Source organism: Haliotis rufescens, unplaced genomic scaffold (assembly GCF_023055435.1).
Source record: "Haliotis rufescens isolate VD_foot unplaced genomic scaffold, xgHalRufe1.0.p SCAF_7, whole genome shotgun sequence".
Classification (NCBI taxonomy): Eukaryota; Metazoa; Mollusca; class Gastropoda; order Lepetellida; family Haliotidae; genus Haliotis; species Haliotis rufescens.
In genome coordinates, this window is record NW_025964361.1 from 31,260,137 (window position 1) to 31,282,771 (window position 22,635).

The 22,635-nt window shown below is 43.7% G+C and overlaps 1 protein-coding gene and 1 pseudogene across 1 annotated transcript; one reads left to right on the forward strand and one right to left on the reverse strand.

Moving 5' to 3' along the window:
* Window positions 1-1,817: 1,817 nt before the first annotated feature.
* Window positions 1,818-9,894, reverse strand: LOC124148161. Its single transcript, XM_046519130.2, has 4 exons — window positions 9,739-9,894; window positions 3,807-3,951; window positions 3,134-3,318; window positions 1,818-2,739 (listed from the first exon to the last, which is right to left on the reverse strand). The coding sequence occupies exons 1-4, from the start codon at window positions 9,782-9,784 to the stop codon at window positions 2,504-2,506; spliced, it is 612 nt and encodes a 203-aa protein (XP_046375086.1). The 5' UTR covers window positions 9,785-9,894; the 3' UTR covers window positions 1,818-2,503.
* Window positions 9,895-20,754: 10,860 nt separating this feature from the next.
* LOC125376203 lies at window positions 20,755-22,616 on the forward strand (annotated as a pseudogene).
* The last annotated feature ends 19 nt before the right edge of the window (window positions 22,617-22,635 follow it).

Consider the following 22,635-nt stretch of genomic DNA (forward strand, 5'->3'; position numbering starts at 1 on the left):
TTGTATCTCAGTTGGCTGACACTACAACACTGGCAAAGTCTTGACCGGACCAAGCAGCAATACACACAAGTTCTTTTGAAACTCATACGTTCAGTAAAGTGTTATATAACCACAGGGAGGATCATTGGTTCGCGTTGTTAGGAAGATGGATAAGACTGTCCCGGACGTTAGTTACAGTGTGACCCGTGAAGATCCGGGTTAGAATAGGTTTTCAGCAACCCATGCTTGCGTTAAAGGCAACTATGCTTTCGTCAGAGGCGACTTACGGGATCGGGTGGTCAGGCTCGCTGACTTGTTTGATGCAAGACATCGTATCTCAATTGCGTAGATCCATGCTCATGATGTCAATCACTATATTGTCTGGTCCAGACTCGATTATTTACAGACCGCCGTCATATAGCTGGAATATTGCCGAGTACGGCGTTGAACTACAAACAAACAAACAAACAAACAACCAAAATGGTTACATTGTGATAAGATTCTCTGTTGGAACCTTCTTGTGTATGTACACTGTGCTAGTTTTGTTAATTGAGAGAACATTCACTTGTTTCGTTCAAAGGACACGCTGAAGGTTAAATGGCCGTAACTTTGAAGTTGGTCCCATTGTATGTATTCTGGCGAATTGTGACGCTGAAATTGGTCATGTTATAGTTTTGTTTTGTCTGCGAGTTTCTCTTTGGAAACGTTTGATATTCAGTAATTGTAGTTTTCCAACGATTCTTGAATGTAATATTTTCGTTGTGTCTTTTAATTTATTCGTCAACCTCTAAGAAAAACAGGGTATATTTAACTGCACGTCCTTACTGCTTCAGCCAACCGAGGTGTTGAACTATACACCGGTGGTCCAGTTGTCTAAGTCGCCGCAATGTGCTGTGCAGAGTTGCGCCTTTAAGCCCCCATTACACAGGGCTACGACCTTTGTGCCACCATCGAGCGATCAATGATCGCTCAATGATCGCCTAAACCAAGGAAACTCATGTTTCTGTGTAACTGCTCCGCCAGTTGTTCAGCAGTAACTGCTCGAGTTGTTCAACGTCTGCAACCACAATGAAACACTGCAGGTACAAGCCCTTTATTTATAGGCAGGCTGAGGAGGCACTACAGGTAGCTCAAAGGAGGCAGAATAGAGGCAGAAGCATTGCCATGGTGTCTCAAATGTTGCCGTGGTCGCCGAATGGAGGCACGGCGGTCGCCGTACTCGTCGTTCAATGCACGCTGTTGGTCGCCCAAAGAAGGCACAAGGGAGGCAGAAGCATCGCCCAGAATTACGGGACAGTATTTCAGCAGAACGCAGCTATAACCTGGCGACCACTGTGTCTTCATTCTGCAACAACGGCAATGCTTGTGCCTCCCTTCTGCCTCCTTTGAGACACCTTTGAGCAACCAACCTCCTCGGCGACCTTTGTGCGACTGTTTTGAACATGTTCAAAAATTCACGTCGACCATGGCGTCCATGGCGATATCTGAACCTCCTGTGTACTACATTGGAACGACTAAGGCAACCATTCTGCCTCCTTTGAGCCTCCAACGACGACCTGGTATATATTATGGTCGCACACGGGAGGCACAAAGGTCGCTATCCTGTGTAAAGGCCCCATAGGTCTAAGACCCTGGGCTTCAATCCCTGTTCGCTCTGATTTTGTTTCTATGTTTGTCAGCAAACTCGTACCCGTGGGTAGCCGTCTGAGAACTGCCTCGCTTCAGGCTTCCCTCCCACATCAAGCTTGTTTTCCGTGAAATACTGAAATACTGTTGAAGGCGACATTAAAACCCAACTCACTCACTCGCTCAAATTTACAAAAGAGAGGAGTAATGACGATTGTTTGTACATGCGCAAATTCGACACATTTCGCAACTTACACTTTATTAGATATATCTTTAAGAATTGACATTTGTACAAAAGTCACAACCTTAAGGACAGCTGACTACACATTGTTTGATGCATGAATCATAGTGTAGCAAACAGAGGAGGGGGACACCAGGGCTTCACACACTACCAATGTGAGGAATCGAACCCAGACCTACGGCGTGACAAGTGAACCCTTTACCATTTACCCACAGCCCAAATGTAGCAGGGCGTGGAGTCGTCAGACAGATGACATCCTCACCTTGTCAGCTAGCTGACGGGGTTAACCTCTTTGGTCATGTGGACGTCCGACCTCTGATCAGAAGGTCCGTGGTTCGAATCCCATCACGGGACTTTATGGCTGCTACAAAAACACAACTCATGGTTTGGTTAGTACCCTTTAAGTAGTAGGGTGCCTGTGAGTCACTTGAAAGTAAACAGTTACATTACCATCTCATTCTACCGGGTACCCATTTACTGCTGAACTGAGGAGACATCACATGTGCTACATGATCACCAATGTTGATAGTAGTAGTATAAGTAGTAGTAGTAGTAGTAGTAGTAGTAGTATTTGTAGTAGTTGTAGTTGTAGAAGTAGTAGTTTGGGAGACAGGGTGTTATATGTGCTACAAGTTGCTCTGTGGTATCAGCCGTGGTTCAAGCAAAGGTAGACCTTGGTGGGGCACCAGCTATGGCTTCCGCTGGTTCACTTCCGGATGGGCCGGCGGCGCCTCCTGGGAACGGTTGTACTTGAAGGGGCTGCGGTCCAGGGTACGGGTTATGCCCCCTTTTATCAATTGGTCCGGTCTCGTTGTACCCACCCAGGGGAGGGGAATACTCTGGCGGTGGGGGTGCTGCTGTTGTGTAGGGGGGTGGCTGCGCGAGACCCGGCCCTGCAGTGAAGGATACATACGTTATTATTAGAATATGGCATCATATCCGTCAAAAACGTCCCTGCTATGTATGCTAGCTACGCGCAACAAAGGAACAATAGGAAACAAAAGCGACAAAAACAGTCAGTAATCAAAAGAAATCTTTGCTAAAGGATGGAGTCGGTTGTCCGAATCCTACTATATCATGAGTGTTATGAATCACCATCAAGCAGTGATGATACAAAGTGTTCGCGACAAAAGACGTCATTGGGCTACGAGTCGGGCGATTATTGTAAAATGGCAAAGGATGACAGGACAAACAAGAAGCAGCGCTTCCAAAATAACTGATGAAACTGACTGAGCCTGAGAGACGGGACATCGCGCCATGACTGTGGCTCAACAGTATGTTGCCTACCGTAGCTGATGGTCTGTGTGTTTGTGTTCGAACTAGGATGAACCGTCCGTGATCGAGATCCATGTTGTGTTGTTTTAAAGAAGGCGTACATGACCGCTCCGATGATCATGCACACGACGAACAAGCCGAACAGTCCTCCCAACACGCCTCCCACAATGACCCAGGTTTTCGTGTAAGTGAAGGAACTGTGGAGAAAAAAGACACGACACGTGGAATCTATTTCTCAATCTATGTCCAGTCTATGCTTAGCCTATACTCACTCTATGCTAAGCCTTACTCAAGTCGGGCGGTGGGGTTGCCTTGTGGCAGAAGCGTTCGCTCGTCACTCGTGCTCGTGTGTTTCACCAAAGTGGTAAAGGTCTAACATCGTTCTGCATCACTTTGGGCTATCCTCCCACTTCATGCTGACACGCCGTGATATAGCTGAAATACTGTTAAAAGCGGCGTTAAACCCAATCACTCACTGATGTATTCAGGTTATATCATCACATATTGACTGTACATGTTGTACCGTAGCTAGTCATGTGTCCTGATAATGTTTCTAGGTTTGTCAGCTCCAAAACATTAAGGACCTATTCACTTCAGACTTTACACCGACATCCAACTGAAGCGCCGTGATATAAGTACGGAGCGGCGTTAAAACTCATTCATTGCACTCACTCCAGTGTAGTACCTGATTATGGATGAATCGTACGAACAACACTTGTCATCGTACGAAGTTCCACAGCAGTACCCGGTACAGTAGTATGTGGACTGTCTGTATTCCCATCGCCAGTAGTCCCAGTATGTCTTCTTACAGCTGGTGTACCCAGCTGCACCTACATAAATAATGGAATCTCTACAAGTATATTTCCAAACAGCATAGACCTGATAGGCTTATCCATATCATTCATATGGTTTAACATTATCTCTAAATATCATTACGAACGTTAGGGGCCAATCATTTTTGCCAGTGGGATATCTTTTGAATATCTTGGATATTTCCTTAATAAAGTCAACAAAAAATTTTGAGCAAATATTTTTTCCAAATTGTTTTTTTCTCCAAAATACATTCTTAAAAAAGGAAATGCATATGCTAACTTTGAAATGTTTTACTGTGTTTAGTTAAATGTGCATATTTCATTTAATTTGATTGGCACAAGGATGAAACTTAGCATGGTAATGGTCACATATAGACATAATGGCAATACTGATTGTCCTGTCACAAGACACGGACGTCCACGAGAGGGGCGTTCCGATCGGTATCTGGTGTGGCCACGTTGTTCTGTTATCACTGCTCTGCACTTCCTTGGCACAGACTGAATAAGTCTGCGGATTCCGTCATGTGGAATTCTCCTCCATTCATCCTACAACGCTTTGGCCATTTGTGCAAGTGTCTGTGGCATATGTTGACGTTGACGTACACGTCTATCAAGATCATCCCATATATAGAGGCTCTATCGGATTCGGATCCGGAGATCTGGAAGGCCATTAACGCCAGCTATATGACGACGGTCTGTAAATAATCGAGTCTGGACCAGCCAATCCATCGAATGACATCACGAGCATCGATCCACGCAACTGGGATACGATGACGTGCATCAACCAAGCCAGCAACCCTGACCACCCAATCCCGTTCGTCGCCTCTGACGACAAGCACAGGTTGCTGAAGACCTATTCTACCCCGGATCTTCATGGGTCGTTCGGTCTTCAAGAAGTCTATGACCTTGCAGATGATCGGGTTTCCAGTGCCCCCCTTCCATGTGGTTGGTGGTTCTGGGTTCATCTGTAGAGTAATGGTTCCACATGATGTGACCACGACTTACCCAGTTGACATCGGGATCATTAGGACCTGCTTCGAACCAGACGTCACTGAATGGTGGCACAGTGACGAGAGGTAGGTAGGGCCATGGCACGCGGACCAGCAGGTTGACACTGTGATCATCTATATGCAATCTTCAGTTTTCTTGATTTGTACATGTTCCCAAATTGTATGTCCATAATGAAAGAAGCACCCTTTAAAGATCACACCAGGAAGTGCTACCTCCACTGCATTCTGAGCTGCATACACATAGTCAGCAAATACATGTGTCAGGGTCACATTAGCTCCAATGTCCACATACAAGCGTGAACGGTGTACAGCTGAGTGAAAAAGTGAGGGTCATTTGTCAAAGGTGTAAGGTGTCAGCGTTGCTTAGATGGCGGAGGTTTTCGTCAGTGGCAAAGAACATGATCTTATTGTGGTCTGCCTCTGCTATCATCAGAAAGTTGTCAGTGGCCAAGATCATGATCTTATTGTGGTCTCCCTCTGCTATCATCAGAAAGTTGTCAGTGGCCAAGATCATGATCTTATTGTGGTCTCCCTCTGCTATCATCAGAAAGTTGTCAGTGGCCAAGATCATGATCCTATTGTGGTCTCCCTCCGCTATCATCAGAAAGTTGTCAGTGGCCAAGATCATGATCTTATTGTGGTCTCCCTCTGCTGTCATCAGAAAGTTGTCAGTGGCCAAGATCATGATCTTATTGTGGTCTCCCTCTGCTATCATCAGAAAGTTGTCAGTGGCCAAGATCATGATCTTATTGTGGTCTCCCTCTGCTATCATCAGAAAGTTGTCAGTGGCCAAGATCATGATCTTATTGTGGTCTCCCTCTGCTATCATCAGAAAGTTGTCAGTGGCCAAGATCATGATCTTATTGTGGTCTCCCTCTGCTATCATCAGAAAGTTGTCAGTGGCCAAGATCATGATATTATTGTGGTCCCCCTCTGCTGTCATCAGAAAGTTGACAGTGGCAAAGATCATGATCTTTTTATGGTTACCCTCTGCTGTCATCAGAATGTGTTCTCCAGCTGCAGTCTTTGGTGTAAACTTCTTGGGAACAGTCTGACCTCTCCTAAACATCACGCTGAACATTAACTCCCATGTACAACAAGTACGGAGAACCTCGACAGCTCGGAATAGACTTCGTGTTTGCTAATATGCAATGGTTGTCGACTAAAACTTGCAACATATTTACATACATCTACTGATAACGTCTTTCTGAGATTACTTCTAATCAGTATTCTATTTAAATTAAAAATAGTGTCAGTAATTAAAGTGAACTGAAGCTAACTTGACAGAAACAGTACAATGCAGTGTCAGTGTACGTTTGCTTACTCAATACAGGGCACTCTTAACACAAACAGACTAGAACGCCATGTTCATTCAGGCAGTACAGACGCTACATATTAATCTGTGTTAAGTGCCAGGTAGGTAAGGTGTACACCGCTCACTGCGTATTATCCATTTGACTTCATGCTGGTTGGCTAGTCAGGTCCAATTGTTCCATTGTTTTAATTGATTGTGACGTCATGTGAAAACATTGTCGCAAATAATTGAATGATAAGGTCATCCATTGTTCATGATCATTACGTTCAAAAACGATTTAGTGTGACGTCGATCTAAAGCCCCACTAGACGAAGTAAGAGGAAACAATTTGGGGGAGACCCACAACACAACACATTATGTTTCAGAACAACCAGCATGCATATGTCCACCTTTGGTTCTGAGTTAAGCGACCGCCTCCGTGGCCTGATGGTAGAGCGTCCGCCCGGAGAGCGGAAGGTCCGAGGTTCGATCCCCGGCCGCGTCATACCAAAAGACGTGAAAAGATGGTACTTGTTGTTACCCTGTCTGGCGCTCGGCATTAAGGGGCTAAAACAAAGACTGGTCGGCTCGGAGTCAGTATACTGTGTCTGAGTGGGGTGTTCATGTTAAACTGCGGCATGGTATCTCAGTGAGCTAGCACTATAAATCGGCATCAGTCCGGACTAGTACAAGCAGCCACACAAACACACACACGTACATGCACGTCGCTATATAAGTGCAATAATCTTGGACGCGACGTTAAACCCCATTTCACCTCACCTCACCTCTGAGTTAAGCCGAAGGACAAATAGTTTTGTTAGCATTTTCTTATATGATATGATATAAATATCATCGGGTGTTTCTGCATCGTAAATATCACACTTCGGCAAATATTTTCAATTCATCATACATATATGTTTGGTGCATGGAACAGCGGCAATAGACAAAATGATAGAAATGCATGGCAAATGTGATTTCACTTTCAAACGCCGGTTTAAGAATTTACAATTAATGTCAACGTTTAACATCTGAGAGAGGCTACCTAGCTGTGACGTAAAGGAATGTGTACCAGAATGGATGGTGTTAATCTCGAGATTTATCAGAGCATGATAATTAATATGTCTTTCTGTTTCCATATGGTCGTGAGGAAAACAAACTTAAATTGCTGGTAAAGCTTAAATGATAAATATTTTGATCAAATTTTTCTGACAGTTTTCAATCACAAATATATCGTGTTAAATATATAGATACCTAAGATGAATAACTCTCAAGGTGAAGGTGAATTTCAAGTGGCGCCCAAGACGTGAGTGTGTGTGTGCGTGCGTGCGTGCGTGCGTGCGTGCGTGCGTGCGTGCGTGTGTGTGCCTGCTTGTACAAGTCCGGAATTATGTCGGTTTTGTGGTGCTAACCCACTGACATAACATGCCGCAGTTTAACATGAATACTCCACTCAGACACAGGCGAAGGGAATCAATTCGAGCACGGAGGCGGTCGCATAATTCCTATTCTCAATACATTACATGTTCAGTTTATGACCGGACGCCAAGAAACAGCAGGACCTTAGGTACGTTTCCTCAGAAATTGATTTTTAATCACAAAGTGGATTGATGTTTTGTTTGGGGAGGGGTGGAGGGGGGGGGGGGGGGGGGGGGGGGGGGGTGGAGAGAGAGGTAAAAGGAACTTGTGAAAGAGATATAGTCAAGTTGACAAAGTGCCAAATAAATAAAGTTTGTAGAACGTAATCTGTGGCTGGGTCAATTTGTGCAAACAAAGATTGGTTCAAAGAAGACGGGGATAAGAAATGAACATGACCCCTACCATGTTTGAAATGTTGTAACTTTGTGCCGACAAAAGCAAATTTATAGATTTTCAAAGATAAGTTGTCTGACATACCTATCAGCAGTTAAAGTTTTAAATAAAATTATATTTTTGAAAAAAGAACCAACGTATAAGTGTTCTGTGAGTGCTGACTAAGCGCCAGCACAGTTCACTTTTGGGATATAATTTTTCAATTGAACATCAAATGTGATAAAATCAAATGAGGCGTAGGGTTTCCTTTGCTACTACAGCAGGGGTTGTTTCAACAGGAAGGCCCGACAGGTGTCAGGAGATGGAGAGGTTTGATGAGCGTGCTTAGGCATGAGTTTGTTCGACAACGTTTTTAGGGTTAATTCACACCAACATGTGCAGTCAAAATTAAGGACACAATAAAGGTCGCTCGTATCACACTGTCAGTTACACTCGTACTGGTCTTTAAAACGAAACAGGGTGATGGCAGCGCAGTGTTTAGGGCGGTAATCTCAATGAGGTCGTCCTAATTCATAAAATGTTTATTTTGAAAACAAAGGGAGACGAAGAAACCGAGCAATGGGGACAGAGAAACTGCGACAGAGACGGAGAGACTGCGACGCAGAAAGAGAGAGGATGTTGACATGTGACAGCGAGTGAAGGGCGTAAGACGGAGGAACATTATGATCAGATATATATGCTGACAATTTTCAATCACAAATATATCGTATTGAATATATAGATTACGGAGATGCATAACTCTCAAGGTGTTGGTGAATTGGAGTCGCGCCCAAGATTGTTGCATTTAAAGCGACGTGTGTGTGAGGGAGAGACAGAGACAGACGGGGGAAGGAAGACGAAGACAGACGGAGGAATGAAGACGAAGACAGACTGCATGAGTGAGAGACGGAGACAGACGGAGAAACGAAGGCGAAGACAGACGAGGAACGAAGACGGAGACAGACGGAGGAAGGAAGACGAAGACAGAATGCACGAGTGAGAGACAGAGACAGACGGAGGAAGGAAGACGAAGACAGACGGAGGAACGAAGACGAAGACAGACTGCATGAGTGAGAGACGGAGACAGACGGAGGAAGGAAGACGAAGACAGACGGAGGAACGAAGACGGAGACAGACGGAGGAAGGAAGGCGAAGACAGACGGAGGAACGAAGACGAAAACAGACTGCATGAGTGAGAGACGGAGACAGGCGGAGGAAGGAAGACGAAGACAGACTGCACGAGGGAGAGACGGAGGCAGACGGAGGAAGGAAGACGAAGACAGACTGCACGAGGGAGAGACGGAGACAGACGGAGGAAGGAAGACGAAGACAGACTGCACGAGGGAGAGACGGAGACAGACGGAGGAAGGAAGACGAAGACAGACGGAGGAACGAAGACGAAGACAGACTGCATGAGTGAGAGACGGAGACAGACGGAGGAAGGAAGACGAAGACAGACGGAGGAACGAAGACGAAGACAGACGGAGGAACGAAGACGGAGACAGACGGTGACATAGACTACGTAATGTGACTGAGAGAAAGGAAAGGAGACATAGACTACGTGAGAGAGGCCAATGACGTCTCACGTTATATTTGTCAGACACTGTAGTAAGATAGTGAGATAATTTATGATTTGGTTATCACTTGTATGGCAATGTATTTCATATACTTTTAAATAACGGTTTTAAGACATTGATCCTGTTCAATACTTACCTGACACAAATACGACAATGAGCAGTCCCAAGTTTAGAGTATCCATAAGTGTAGTGTTTAAAAGTCCCGCATGACAGGCGAAGGACTCATCTGGTAAATGAGAACACTGTCCCGACAACAATTATACCTCAAGGCAGTTTCACGTTTCGTTGATTACAGGTTTCTAAGACACGGAGTACACAAGGCGGCTCACTGCTGGCACAACATCAAAACAGGCCCTGTCACGGGCTCTCGTGTTACGTACATGTGTATATATTCTATAAGAAAAGTAAATTGAGCCTTCAGAAAGGTGCACACTTGTGTCAAAGTGCACTGATGGCTAATCAAAATGCATACAGGTTTTTTATAGGTTGCCAATGCCATGCATAAGAAAACAGTTATATGTTCTTTTAAAATTCACGGGGCTTTGAGATAGGTGGGAAATCATCTGTATACAGTCTGAAGTAATCCCTTTGTGACAAGTTTGATGTATCGGTCTCTGAGTGTAGAGTTTAAGTGGGTGCTTCATTTGTCTTGGGTTTCTTTATAGAGATTCAATATTCCCTTAGGTACTGGCGTACTGAAATACGCAAAAGAATCTTGGGCTTTTACTTCCATAGAATTCCTGTATCCATAATCTGTATTTACGTTCTACTGGTACCTCAGATCATGTTCACCAAATTTGATTCGCGAGAGCAGGATTTGTATGGACGGACATCTTGAAATTGACTTGAAATTTGCTCCAAATCATGTAACATAAATATGACTATAAATATTTCTCAGACAACAGTTGGTAAGTTTACTAGAGACTGAAGCAGACTTTTGTAATCTACAGAGATGACGTTCAGATTAATTATCTTGAATCTTGGTACACTGGTCGATGGATGTAGGTCATGCTGTAGGTCGAGTAAACATCGCCATGGCAATAATACAAACTTGGTACCCATGATGTCCACCACCACAGGAGTGCCCATCACCAAAACAGAAATGTTCTCAAAGATTCACAAACATTGTCGAATGCTATGACATCAAACAGAAAGTGATTCTCTGCATGGAATTTGACAATGATCAGTAGTGGTTCTTTACAGAAATAGATAAAGTGTGATAATAATATATAAAAATAACTTTTCAATCAAACCGAGAAATTAGAAGTAACCGTTTGAAGGTACAGCAGACAAATGGTTAAAAAGTACAGTCACAGAACATCTACATAAATAGTGCCCTGGGTTTGGAATATGTATTGGGAGTGTACAGTTTGGGAAAGTCATTGAAATGTAATGGAATTCATCAACAACATTGTAGTTGTAGCCATATCCTTTATTAGCATCGGATGCTGTTCCAGCTTCCACGCCTTTTTGGTTGGCAATGACCAGGTTCAGACTAAAACTAAAATATCAAAAAGATATTGGAGTTATTTTAAGTTTAAAATATGCAATGAAACCTTACTTTTGAGGAATATGAAATATATTTAAATGATAAATTATTGGACCACATGAGAATGTGAGTAGGGAGAAGTGACTTCCGCGGGAATGTACTTTATTCTCGTAATGTTGCATACATATTTTGTATCACCGTGTAACATAAGAGAAAGGTGAGGAATTATTGCTTTATACAATTGTTACCATGGATAGGCAATATAAGACAATAGCGCACAAGATGAAGCTTCACTATTTTGTACTAGTTGGGATTTTAAGGCTCTGTAATTTGCATAGGCAAACAGATATCTCAACTGCTGCAGTATCCCGTCAACAACAAACCGTGAATAACGTCAGAAAACATTATAGCGTTGGGGAGTAGATATTTAGACGAGAAATGTGGGTGATACTACTGATCACAATCGGCTGATACGTACAGGACAATGAAGTCGTCGCCCAGTGATTGGCATCAAGACGATTGCTCATCACAAACGTTTTAGAGAGCTGTGGACAGGGTGTCATGACAGTTGCGTCATTGGCGGCACACAATGTTCTGTGATGAGTCTCGACTTTGGTGAGGGCTGGAATCGTGTTTGGAGTCGTGTTCATGGGCTTTACCAGCACTGTACCGTATAGCAGAGCACGACTGATGTGTTGTGGGCTCTGTGATGTGCTTCTTGTATCACCAACATCTGTAGGACAGACCTCATCCAACTTGATGGTCGACTCCCATTATGACAGGTTGTTAGGCTGTTAGGCCAGTCGTGGTGCCCTTTGAGCGTGTGGTTGGTAAGTGTGAACTCCATCATACATCTCGTATCAAAACGTCCCTTTTGTTTAGGAATGAGAACACTTTGGTCCTGGCGTGACCAGTTAATAGTTTTAACTTCAGACCCATCTGAGGTGAGAATTTGCATCCCTGCAAGAAGAGTAGCACAGGTGCCAAGGATGCCATCAGGGCACTCAGAGCAAGTCAAATTGTCATAGCTTTTATAAATATTAAAAACTCATATACACTCGTGAAAAAAATAAGTGATGGCATCAATTGATTGGAAAATAAATGGCTTTGAATATTTAGCCAGTATTATGGGCCATATGACCTGAAGTACAATTGAAACTATAACATAATATTTTGTCACGTGAATATACAGACATTTCATTTTCTCAAATCTGATATTTAAAACATGTGAAACACTGAAATTATTACATGCACATCATTAATATTTCAGATTTACAATTATTATTCAAGAAAGAAAGTTGTATAGATCTTAACTATAACCAAATATATATGTTACACTTTAACGTCACCTCTGTCGCAATTAGTGCATACACTAAATTAACAACATCAATATCTTTACAACTTTTTGCATTGAAATTAGGCAATGAAATTCTAAATTCACAAAAAAAGATCTTATTAATGATAATGGTAAGACAGATGAATACATTTCAGGTTGAAGTTGTTACTTAAATTAAATGTAATTGCTTAGATAATGTGAAGAAGAAACAGTTTCATGACAGTTTTGCACAAATAGAGCTTTCAATCTCTGCTTAATTATTCCAACAAACATTTTGATTGTCACCAATATCCAGTGCAATCCACACAAAAGGAAAAGGCACATCAACATATAGGATTCCTTACTTCAGCTACCACATTATGTTTTCCTTTATCATCCAATTGCTTCAACAACTTTGATCACGAAAGAGGATTTCTGCATTATTCCATTCTATAGACTTCATCCAGTGTTTACCTAACTGACTATGTGCAAGTATAATGCAGCATCCAGTTTCACCACGAATTGATTTATCTGAGGTATATTTACCAATACACACAACACGTTTGAAACATGAGGTATAAACGTTTATTTTGCGAAATATTTGTGCACAAAGATTGTGAAATGCATATAATATCAAATGTCTGAAAACCGATAGCGGAAACCAGCTTGAGATTGCGATATCAAATAATTAATTTCCATCCATGTTCTCAACCTCACACAAAATTAACTATTTGGGTTCGTATTTTTTCCATGATTTGTAAAACGGGATGGTCACGAAGTTCAAAGAAAAAGGGAATCTAAAACTTTATTTCAAAAGTGGAATGAGGAAAGGTCTCGTTGCATATCAACTAGTGTAGGAGCAAACGAATTATGGAGAAAAAACCCTCCAAGTACACCTGGGAAACTGTCAAACACACCCTTCTTACATTCAGTTATCTTCTGTGTATATATACTGTAGGACCTGAATATCTGTTTTCCCCCTTTGGAACATGACCAGGTTTCTTATCCATACTTCATCACCAACTGGAGTTTTTGCGCCTCGCAAGTTATCTGCTCGCTCCTTGTACTTCAACTGCTTTTCTGTGACACACGTCCTGACGCCAGCAAGACTTTTGTTAGGAGCCTTTGTGACACCTGCAATGTCAAGACCTGTTCTCATCTTCCGACCATGTAGCAGGAATGATGGTGATTCTTCAGTAGTTGCATGAGGAGGTGTGCAGTAAATGCAGAGAAATTCTTTCACTAAACGCTTGAGTGGTTTACTCTGGATTTTAGCAAGTTTATGCAGCTTTTCAGAATCCTGTTGACACGCTCAACAAGCCCATTTGTTTGTGAGTAGTACAGAGCAGATTTAATGTGCTTAGTATTTCTGTACTTCAGAAATTGTTAAAACTGAGTGGAGACAAATTGTGAGCCATTGTCTGACACAATTTCAAGAGGATATCCTTCCCGACTGAAGACTGTTTGTAAGAATTTGATGATAGTTTCTGTTGTAACACTTGCCGAGAATCCTACTTCTGGCCACTTACTGAAATAATCAACCAACGTAATAGCAAAACGACAGTCAGCAGGGGCTTTTTCAATTGGTCCCACTATGTCGATAGCCGCTTTTTCCCACGGGCCTTTAGGCCATGCTGTTGGAGTCATTGGAGCATATCTAGTTGAAGCAGATTTATCACTGGTATTACATATCTCACAGTTTGCTTGCTTCTCTTCGACTTGACGATCTCTTCCTGGCCACCAGTAGAGCTGTGAGCGAGTGGAAATTTGTCCACAACAATAGCCTCATTTGCCTTCTCAAGTCAACACATACTCTTGGCTCTCCCGATTTCTTCCACGCAACAGCAATTGGAGAAACGCATTCCGAAGCATCAACTTTTTCAATGATTTCCTTCTAATTCTCTGGATACTTTATCTCTCACTGCAAGCGGCAAGCAGCGTAACTTCTGTTGTACTGGTTTACAATCGGCTTCATTTTCACTTTGTGTACGAATCCCTTGGCCAGACCTCTACCTTCAAACAGTTACTTGTACTCTTGAATAATGTCAGTACCCTGCTTATTGCCCAGGACAACAGAATCCACTTCGTTGCATTTCAGCTCTCTGCCAACAATAGAAAGGTAAAGAGAATGTATCAGGTCAAGCCCTAGAATGCAACTTCCTTTTGGCACAAAGTCCCTTTGGTGCCACTGTCTTTGTACTCAACCGTAGCTTTGAAGCAGCCTTTCACGCGAATGGGTTTGTGGGAATAGTCAGTCAGTTTTATCTTCGGTGTCTGTAGAGCCTCTTTGGGGAGATGCTTAGAATATATTTCTTCTGACAGAATAGATACTGCTGAGCCTGTATCTATGAGTAGCTTGACTGGCACACCAATGGTTGCGACATCTGCAAAGATTCCTTTTGTGACACTGTTCACCGTTAGAACCTGTACTTCTTCCAGTTCATAATATTCTCCACCTTCTACAGCATTGACTGAAGAATATCGAAAGTTTCCAGCTTTCTTGCAAACGTTAGAAAAGTGTCCATTTTTCCCACAACTCTTGCACTTTTCTTTCCTTGCAGGACATTTGGAATCATTAGCCAAATGTTTAGTTGAACCGCATCGGAAACAACGCTTCTGGCATGATGGGTCTTTATCGTTACCATGGTGACCTTAAGCCTTTTGTATCACACCTTTTGGTGACTTGCCCTGTTTATCTACAGGCCTGAATCCATGTGTCTTGACGTTTCTGACAGAAACATCCCTTGGCTAACTCAACGTCCTGGTTCCCTGAAGAGCGCCCTCAACAACACGAGAAATCTCTACAGCATTCACAAGTGAAAGATCTGGCTCAATTAAAACCTGTCTCTGATTTTATGTTTGAATCCAAACTCACACGAACTGCTTAAAGCTCTCAACTCAGTCACATAATCATTCCCATTTTCAGCCTGCAATTATGCTCTTTTTCTGAATTCCTTTCTCTCTGATACAACGTTAACTCTTGGCAGAAAATGTTTATCTAAAGTCTTAATAGCAGCATTCAGAAGGCGGTTTTCGTCACCTGTGACTGAAGTGTCTTCTGGAAGTGTGTAGAAAATGCTTAGGAGAATAGCCTTCTTCCTCCAATCTGAGAATGACTTAGCATTATATTAGTAGCTTCCATGTAATTGTCAAAAACCTGTTTCCACTGCTTCCATGGAATGTCTGGATTGCCTGGAGTTGGCAGAAATGGAGTTGGAGCTGGAATATTGCTCATCCTCGTCGCCAAATGATATATAATGTGGAAATGTGGAACAAGGGTTTTAATTCACACAGAGCACATGGCAGGCAGACATATTGGAACTCAATTCTTCTTACTCCCTAACATAAGCTGTCCGGAGTTATCTCCCCTAGACCATATCATGGACACAGTAAGCCTTCGGGAGTTATCTCCCATAGACCACTAAATTGAGTGTACATAAAGACATAACAGTATATATATACCTCCGATTTCGGGTACACTGAGAAATCATATGTACGATGACATAGCATCAGAATGAAAACGACCTTAATACCCAATGTCCCCAGCAGTTTGGAGGAACTAGGCTAGATGTTCCAGCATCTACTGTCCGGCCACAAAGACCTAATTTAACACAGACAAACACACCATACACATGATATTCAAATCATGCATATCAGTGACGACACCAGGTGTTCGTCCAAGTATGGCAAATCACCTCATGCACGTGACACAAAACGGGCAATCTAAAAGTTAAGACATGCACACTTCTTAGGGTATTTTAGATTCTAAACAAACATAGATTCGTAGGCATTAGAAAAACAATCAATCTTCAAAGATGTAACAACATCGCACAGATCATCATTGAATTCACAATGAAGTTGTGTGTGTGTGTGTGTGTGTGTGTGTGTGTGTGTGTGTGTGTGTGTGTGTGTGTGTGTGTGTGTGTGTGTTTGTGTGTTTGTGTGTGTGTGTGTGTGTGTGAGGTGAGGTTTGAGGTGGTGACGTGGGGGTTGTGTGTGGGGGTTGGGTTTGTGTTTGTAGTGGTGACGTGGGGGTTTTGTGTGGTTGAGGTGGGTGTTGGGTTTGTGTTTGAAGTGGTGATATGTTGTTGTTTTTGTGTGTGGTTGAGGATGGCGTTGGGGTAATGATTGAGGTGGTGACTATGGGGTTGTGTGTGGTTGAGGTGGGTGTTGGGTTTATGTTTGAGGTAGTGACGTGTGGGTTGTATGTGGTTGAGGTGGGTGTTGTGTTTATGTTTGAGGTGGTGACGTCGGGGTTGTGTGTAGTTGAGGTTGGTGTTGGGGTTATGTTTGAGGTGGTGACGTGGGCGTTGGCTTTGTGTTTGTGGTAGGGATTGTGTGTGGTTGAGGTGGTGACGAGGGGGTTGTGTGTGGTTGAGGTGGGGGTTTTGGTTGTGTATGAGGGGGTGACGTGGGGGTTGTGTGTTGTTGAGGTGGGGGTTGTGTGTGGTTGAGGTGGATGCTGGGATTATGATTGAGGTGGTGACGTGGCGGTTGTGTGTGGTTGAGGTGGGGGTTGTGGTTATGTTTGTGGGTGGTGACGTGGGCGTTGGCTTTTTTTTCTGGTGGTGACGTGGGGATTGTGTGTGGTTGAAGTGGTGACGATGGGGTTGTGTGTGGTTGAGGTGTGTGTTGTGTTTGTGTTTGAGAGGGTGACGTGGGGTTGTGTGGTTGAGGTGGGTGTTGAGTTTATGTTTGAGGTGATGGGATGAGAGATGGGGGTGGTTGCAGTGTGTGTTTGGGGGAGGGTTTGTGTTTGAGGTGGTGACATGGGCGTTGGCTTTGTGTTTGTGGTTGGGATTGTGTGTGGTTGAGGTGGTGACGATGGGGTTGTGTGTGGTTGAGGTGGGGGTTGTGTTTGTGTTTGAGGGGGTGACCTGGGGGTTGTGTGTGGTCGAGGTGGGAATTGTGTGTGGTTGAGGTGGTGACGTGGGGGTTGTGTGTTGTTGAGGTGGGGGTTGGGTTTATGTTTGAGGTGCTGACGTGGAGGTTGTGTGTGGTTGAGGTGGGGGCGATTGAGGTGGTATATTTGACTTAGGTGTAATGTAGACATGGTTCATTAATAAAAACCATGCCCAAAAGTGACTACATACGTTGGTTAAACGCCTCTTACACGTAGTAACAGCTGCAACACGTCAGTGTCTGAGATCACCAAAATCACCTAGACTCACCACACAGGACACACGAACTTGGAACACAACTTCAAAATGGACCTGTCCAATCACAATCTATCATATTACGTTGTGTACGTTGTGTCTCCAACAACCGACAGTCACAGATCATGATCAGTGTCGTGTCTTTATATTTGCCGGTACATGTTTCCGTAATCTGGAATGGTCAGAGTATTTCGAAAGGTGGTGAGGTGAGGTGAAATGGGGTTTAACGTCGCGTCCAAGATTATTGCACTTATATAGCGACGTGCATGCACGTGTGTGTGTGTGGCTGCTTGTACTAGACCGGACTGGTGCCGATTTATAGTGCTAGCTCACTGAGATACCATGCCGCAGTTTAACATAAATACCCCACTCAGACACAGTATACTCACTCCGAGCCGACCAGTCCTTGTTTTAGGCCGAGCGCCAGACAGGGTAACAACAAGTACCATCTTTTCACGTCTTTTGGTATGACGCGGCCGGGGATCGAACTCCGGACCTTCCGCTCTCCGGGCGGACGTTCTACCACTAGACCACGGAGGCGGTCATTTCGAAAGGACCAAAACCAATATCAAACTACCCAGCAATATTACCCTCCTTTCTCAAGTATAAAAGCTTTTTATTTTATATTTGTTTGTTTTTCCAAACGTATTTGGCCTAAACTTCAATATAGGTAGTTGGACGATAGCTCGTCTTACACACAATAACGGAAGTACGATTGTTAATCTATATCGAAAGATAATTGATTTGTTAGAGTAATAGAATTTTTTTTACGAACAGCGGTGATAGATTCTCATGCTTTTTTATATTTAACTTATTTGTAAAATAGAGATAAAAAAAAAAGAATTGTCAAGAAGTATTTTTTCTTTTCACATTTGAGATGTTTTCGTCGTTCTATCGCGTAAACCAACGAAATATATATAAGGCTAAGCATTATTTTTAAATGGGGTATCTTCTCGTGGAATCGTAGCTGATTGTTAATCACGATCAGTTCTACAACATTGTTATTTATGTCAAAATATTATCAGTCCTGCTGTAGGACTGTCACGTTATTCTCACTATGTAGGCAGAAACTTAAAACATTACAATTTCTTAGTAAACTCAGTAAGTTGAATGAAAGAAGTAATTGAAATAAATGGGTTCACGCTCAAATTAAATGTTATATTTACGGGTCTCATTTTCGTTGTTTTGAAATTATATTTGCTCTGTAAGTTTAATGATGTGACACTAGTATAGTATATTTATAAAAATTAACAAAAAATCATGAAATAGGTTTTGTGTAATATCATGTCATAGCTATAGTAAAACGCCGAACGTTAGATTGTAAAGAACGAGTAAAATGATTAGTTTATGATATATAACGTACATGAGCTGTGTGTCAAAGCTAAGAAGATGTCATGAAACCAATAGAGAGACATTATAGTCCCATTTTATTAGCAACAACATCACTAGTGAGGAATAACTTTGAACGAAATATCCTCTCAGCAACATGAATATGTTGTAATATTTTGCATGTACAATGTATCACACAACATGAACGTTGAAAATATTTTACCACACTTGGTTGCGGGTGGTAACTGTAGAGACGTTTTGACTTTGAAAAGCACCAACTGAAGTTTGATTCCCACTAAACATTTTCAGCCTTATATTCTTATAATCTGCATGACAGCCTAGTTCGGCAAGGGTGGAAAGTGGACATTTAACGCTCAGTAATACCCCCATTACACCGGACGGCGACCTTTCTGCGACCGTTCTGCGTTCTTAAGTTTTGCCAGGTCGGCGTTGAAGGCAGAGGGGTCGCAGAACGGTCGCGTAGAGCGCACAAGGGAGGCAGAGGGAACGCTCAGCCATCGCCATGAGCGCCACTGTCGCTGAAAAGTTTTGAACCTGCTTAAAACAGTCGCAGTGAGATCGCCGTCGATGTAAGTCGCTCAAGGGAGGCAGAACGGAGGCAGAGGGAACGCAGAAGGAAGGCAGAACGGTCGTAGGAGCGATTACACCAAAAGGGAGTTTTCTTGAGTATGGCGACCCCACTGCGCTCTAGTCAAATTTTAGGACGCAGAAGGAGCGCAGAGCGATCGCCGTTTGGTGTAATGGCCCCTTTAACGCTCTTGCCTCAGGAGATGGACATAACCAGCCAATGGCAGATTATCTGATAATCCACGCTTGGGGTTGTTGCAGGAAACAATAGGCATAACCTCCCAATGTGATGTGTTTATTTATGTAGATGTGACGTGGATGCATTTGGGTGCATTTAAAATCTGTTAGTTCTGCAGGCTGATCACCCGGAACGACACGTTGTGGGAACTCGTGTCATTCACGCGTAAACCCTCAGATAAATCACACTGAGCGCCCCATCCCCGTTACTGACAGTCATGATCACGCCATGATAGACATAACTTGATAAACATAGTGGTCACACACCTATACTCCCTTCAGTAACTATATCCTGCAATGTAATGTCGCGGAGGAGATCCCCTAGCCTAATGGTTAAACAGTTCGCTCTGACCCAGTGTCAACTAAGCCACAGTGTTGGTAACCCCGCTAAGCTATTGTGGAACCCACTGTATGGTATTGCTTGCTCACACATTCACTCACTCACTCACTTGAAAGTGACAAAACGCTTTCCAGTTTCACAAGAAATCCATTCGCTCGGTCAGATACCATAGAAAGTCCACTCGTTTTGTAAAAACTGGTATCTAACGAGAATGAGTGTAGTATTTTCTGTATTCATAGCGTGCTCGCGTTAGTGTGCAGTGGATATTGCCGTGTTACCTCCCTCGCGCACCCCAGGGATACTGCCATCTCCATGCCGTGCTCTCGTGGATGTTACCTTGACTTCCTACATGTACGCCCAACGGTTACTGCCCTATAAAAACTCCCTTGTCATGTTACGTTAAGTGAATGAGTGAGTGAGTTGGGTTTAACGCCGCTTTTAACAGCATTCCGGTTATATCACGACGTGACAGCTTAATGTGGGAGGAAAGCCCGAAGGTCTCAGACGTTTACCATTTCGGTGAAACCCACGAGCACGGGGATGGTGCTGCCAAACCTAGAAACATAATCAGGGCGAACCGGGATTCGAACCCACAATCATAGGTTTCTGGCCTGCCGAAGGGACGCAACTCTGCACAGCGAATCTGGGCGCCTTAGACGACTGGGCCACCCGTGCCCCCGTTAAGTGAGTAAGTGACTATGGCTCTACGTATGTTTCACACTCCAATACACCAGAATGAACCACAAACGGACTCCACACGTTTTACCCATTTGGGAAATCAAACCAGGATCAACAGGGTAAACCACTTGGTTACACCACTGCCCCAGAACACATACAGCGGAAAGCGACGGGAGACAGACAACTGAATCAGAACCTAACAGGAGACTGCCTCGACACTCGATCAAGTTGGTCATGTCTATCATCTGTCACATCTGTATCATCTGGCTCAGGTGTACAATCTGGGACATCTGTATCATCTGGGACAACTGTATCATCTGGCTCAGGTGTACCATCTGGGACATCTGTATCATCTGGCTCAGGTGCACCATCTAGCTCAGGTGCACCATCTGGGACATCTGTATCATCTGGGACATCTGTATCATCTGGCTCAGGTGTACCACCTGTCACATCTGTATCATCTGGCTCAGGTGTATCATCTGGGACATCTGTATCATCTGGCTCAGGTGTACCATCTGTCACATCTGTATCATCTGGCTCAGGTGTATCATCTGGGACATCTGTATCGTCTGGCTCAGGTGTACCACCTGTCACATCTGTATCATCTGGCTCAGGTGTATCATCTGGGACATCTGTATCATCTGGCTCAGGTGTACCACCTGTCACATATGTATCATCTGGCTCAGGTGTATCATCTGGGACATCTGTATCATCTGGCTCAGGTGTACCATCTGTCACATCTGTATCATCTGGCTCAGGTGCACCATCTGGGACATCTGTATCATCTGGCTCAGGTGCACCATCTGGGACATCTTTATCATCTGGCTCAGGTGTACCATCTGGGACATCTGTATCATCTGGCTCAGGTGTACCATCTGTCACATCTGTATCATCTGGCTCAGGTGCACCATCTGGGACATCTGTATCATCTGGCTCAGGTGTACCATCTGGGACATCTGTATCATCTGGCTCAGGTGTACCACCTGTCACATCTGTATCATCTGGCTCAGGTGTACCATCTGGGACATCTGTATCATCTGGCTCAGGTGTACCATCTGTCACATCTGTACTATCTTGCTCAGGTGTATCATCTGGGACATCTGTACTATCTGGCTCAGGTGCACCATCTGGGACATCTGCACCATCTGGGACATCTGTATCATCTGGGACATCTGTATCATCTGGCTCAGGTGTACCATCTGTCACATCTGTACTATCTGGCTCAGGTGTATCATCTGGGACATCCGTACTATCTGGCTCAGGTGCACCATCTGGGACATCTGCACCATCTGGGACATCTGTATCATCTGGGACATCTGTATCATCTGGCTCAGGTGTATCATCTGTCACATCTGTACTATCTGGCTCAGGTGTATCATCTGGGACATCTGTATCATCTGGCTCAGGTGTACCATCTGTCACATCTGTACCATCTGGGACATCTGTATCATCTGGGAAATCTGTATCATCTGGCTCAGGTGTACCATCTGGGACATCTGTATGATCTGGCTCAGGTGTACCATCTGTCACATCTGTACCATCTGGGACATCTGTATCATCTGGGAAATCTGTATCATCTGGCTCAGGTGTACCATCTGGGACATCTGTATGATCTGGCTCAGGTGTACCATCTGTCACATCTGTACCATCTGGGACATCTGTATCATCTGGCTCGGGTGTACCATCTGGGACATCTGTATCATCTGGCTCAGGTGTACCATCTGGTTTATCTGTATCATCTGGTTCATGTGTATCATCTGGTTTAACTGTATCATCTTGGTCCTGTGTTACATCGGGTCCTGTGTATCATCTGGGGCATGTGTACCATCTGGGTCATGAGTATCGTCAGTACTCTCTGGGTCATGTGTCATCAACAATTTAAACGAAAAACATTATTGAAT

Bases quoted from the DNA above. Each gene is read 5' to 3' on its own strand.
- LOC124148161 (XM_046519130.2), bottom strand. From the start codon at position 9,784: ATGGATACTCTAAACTTGGGACTGCTCATTGTCGTATTTGTGTCAG. The intron at 3,319-3,806 runs GTACTACACTGG...TTTTCTCCACAG, and splicing joins TACGATTCATCCATAATCAG to TTCCTTCACTTACACGAAAA. The intron at 2,740-3,133 runs GTAGGCAACATA...CCTTCACTGCAG, and splicing joins CACACAGACCATCAGCTACG to GGCCGGGTCTCGCGCAGCCA.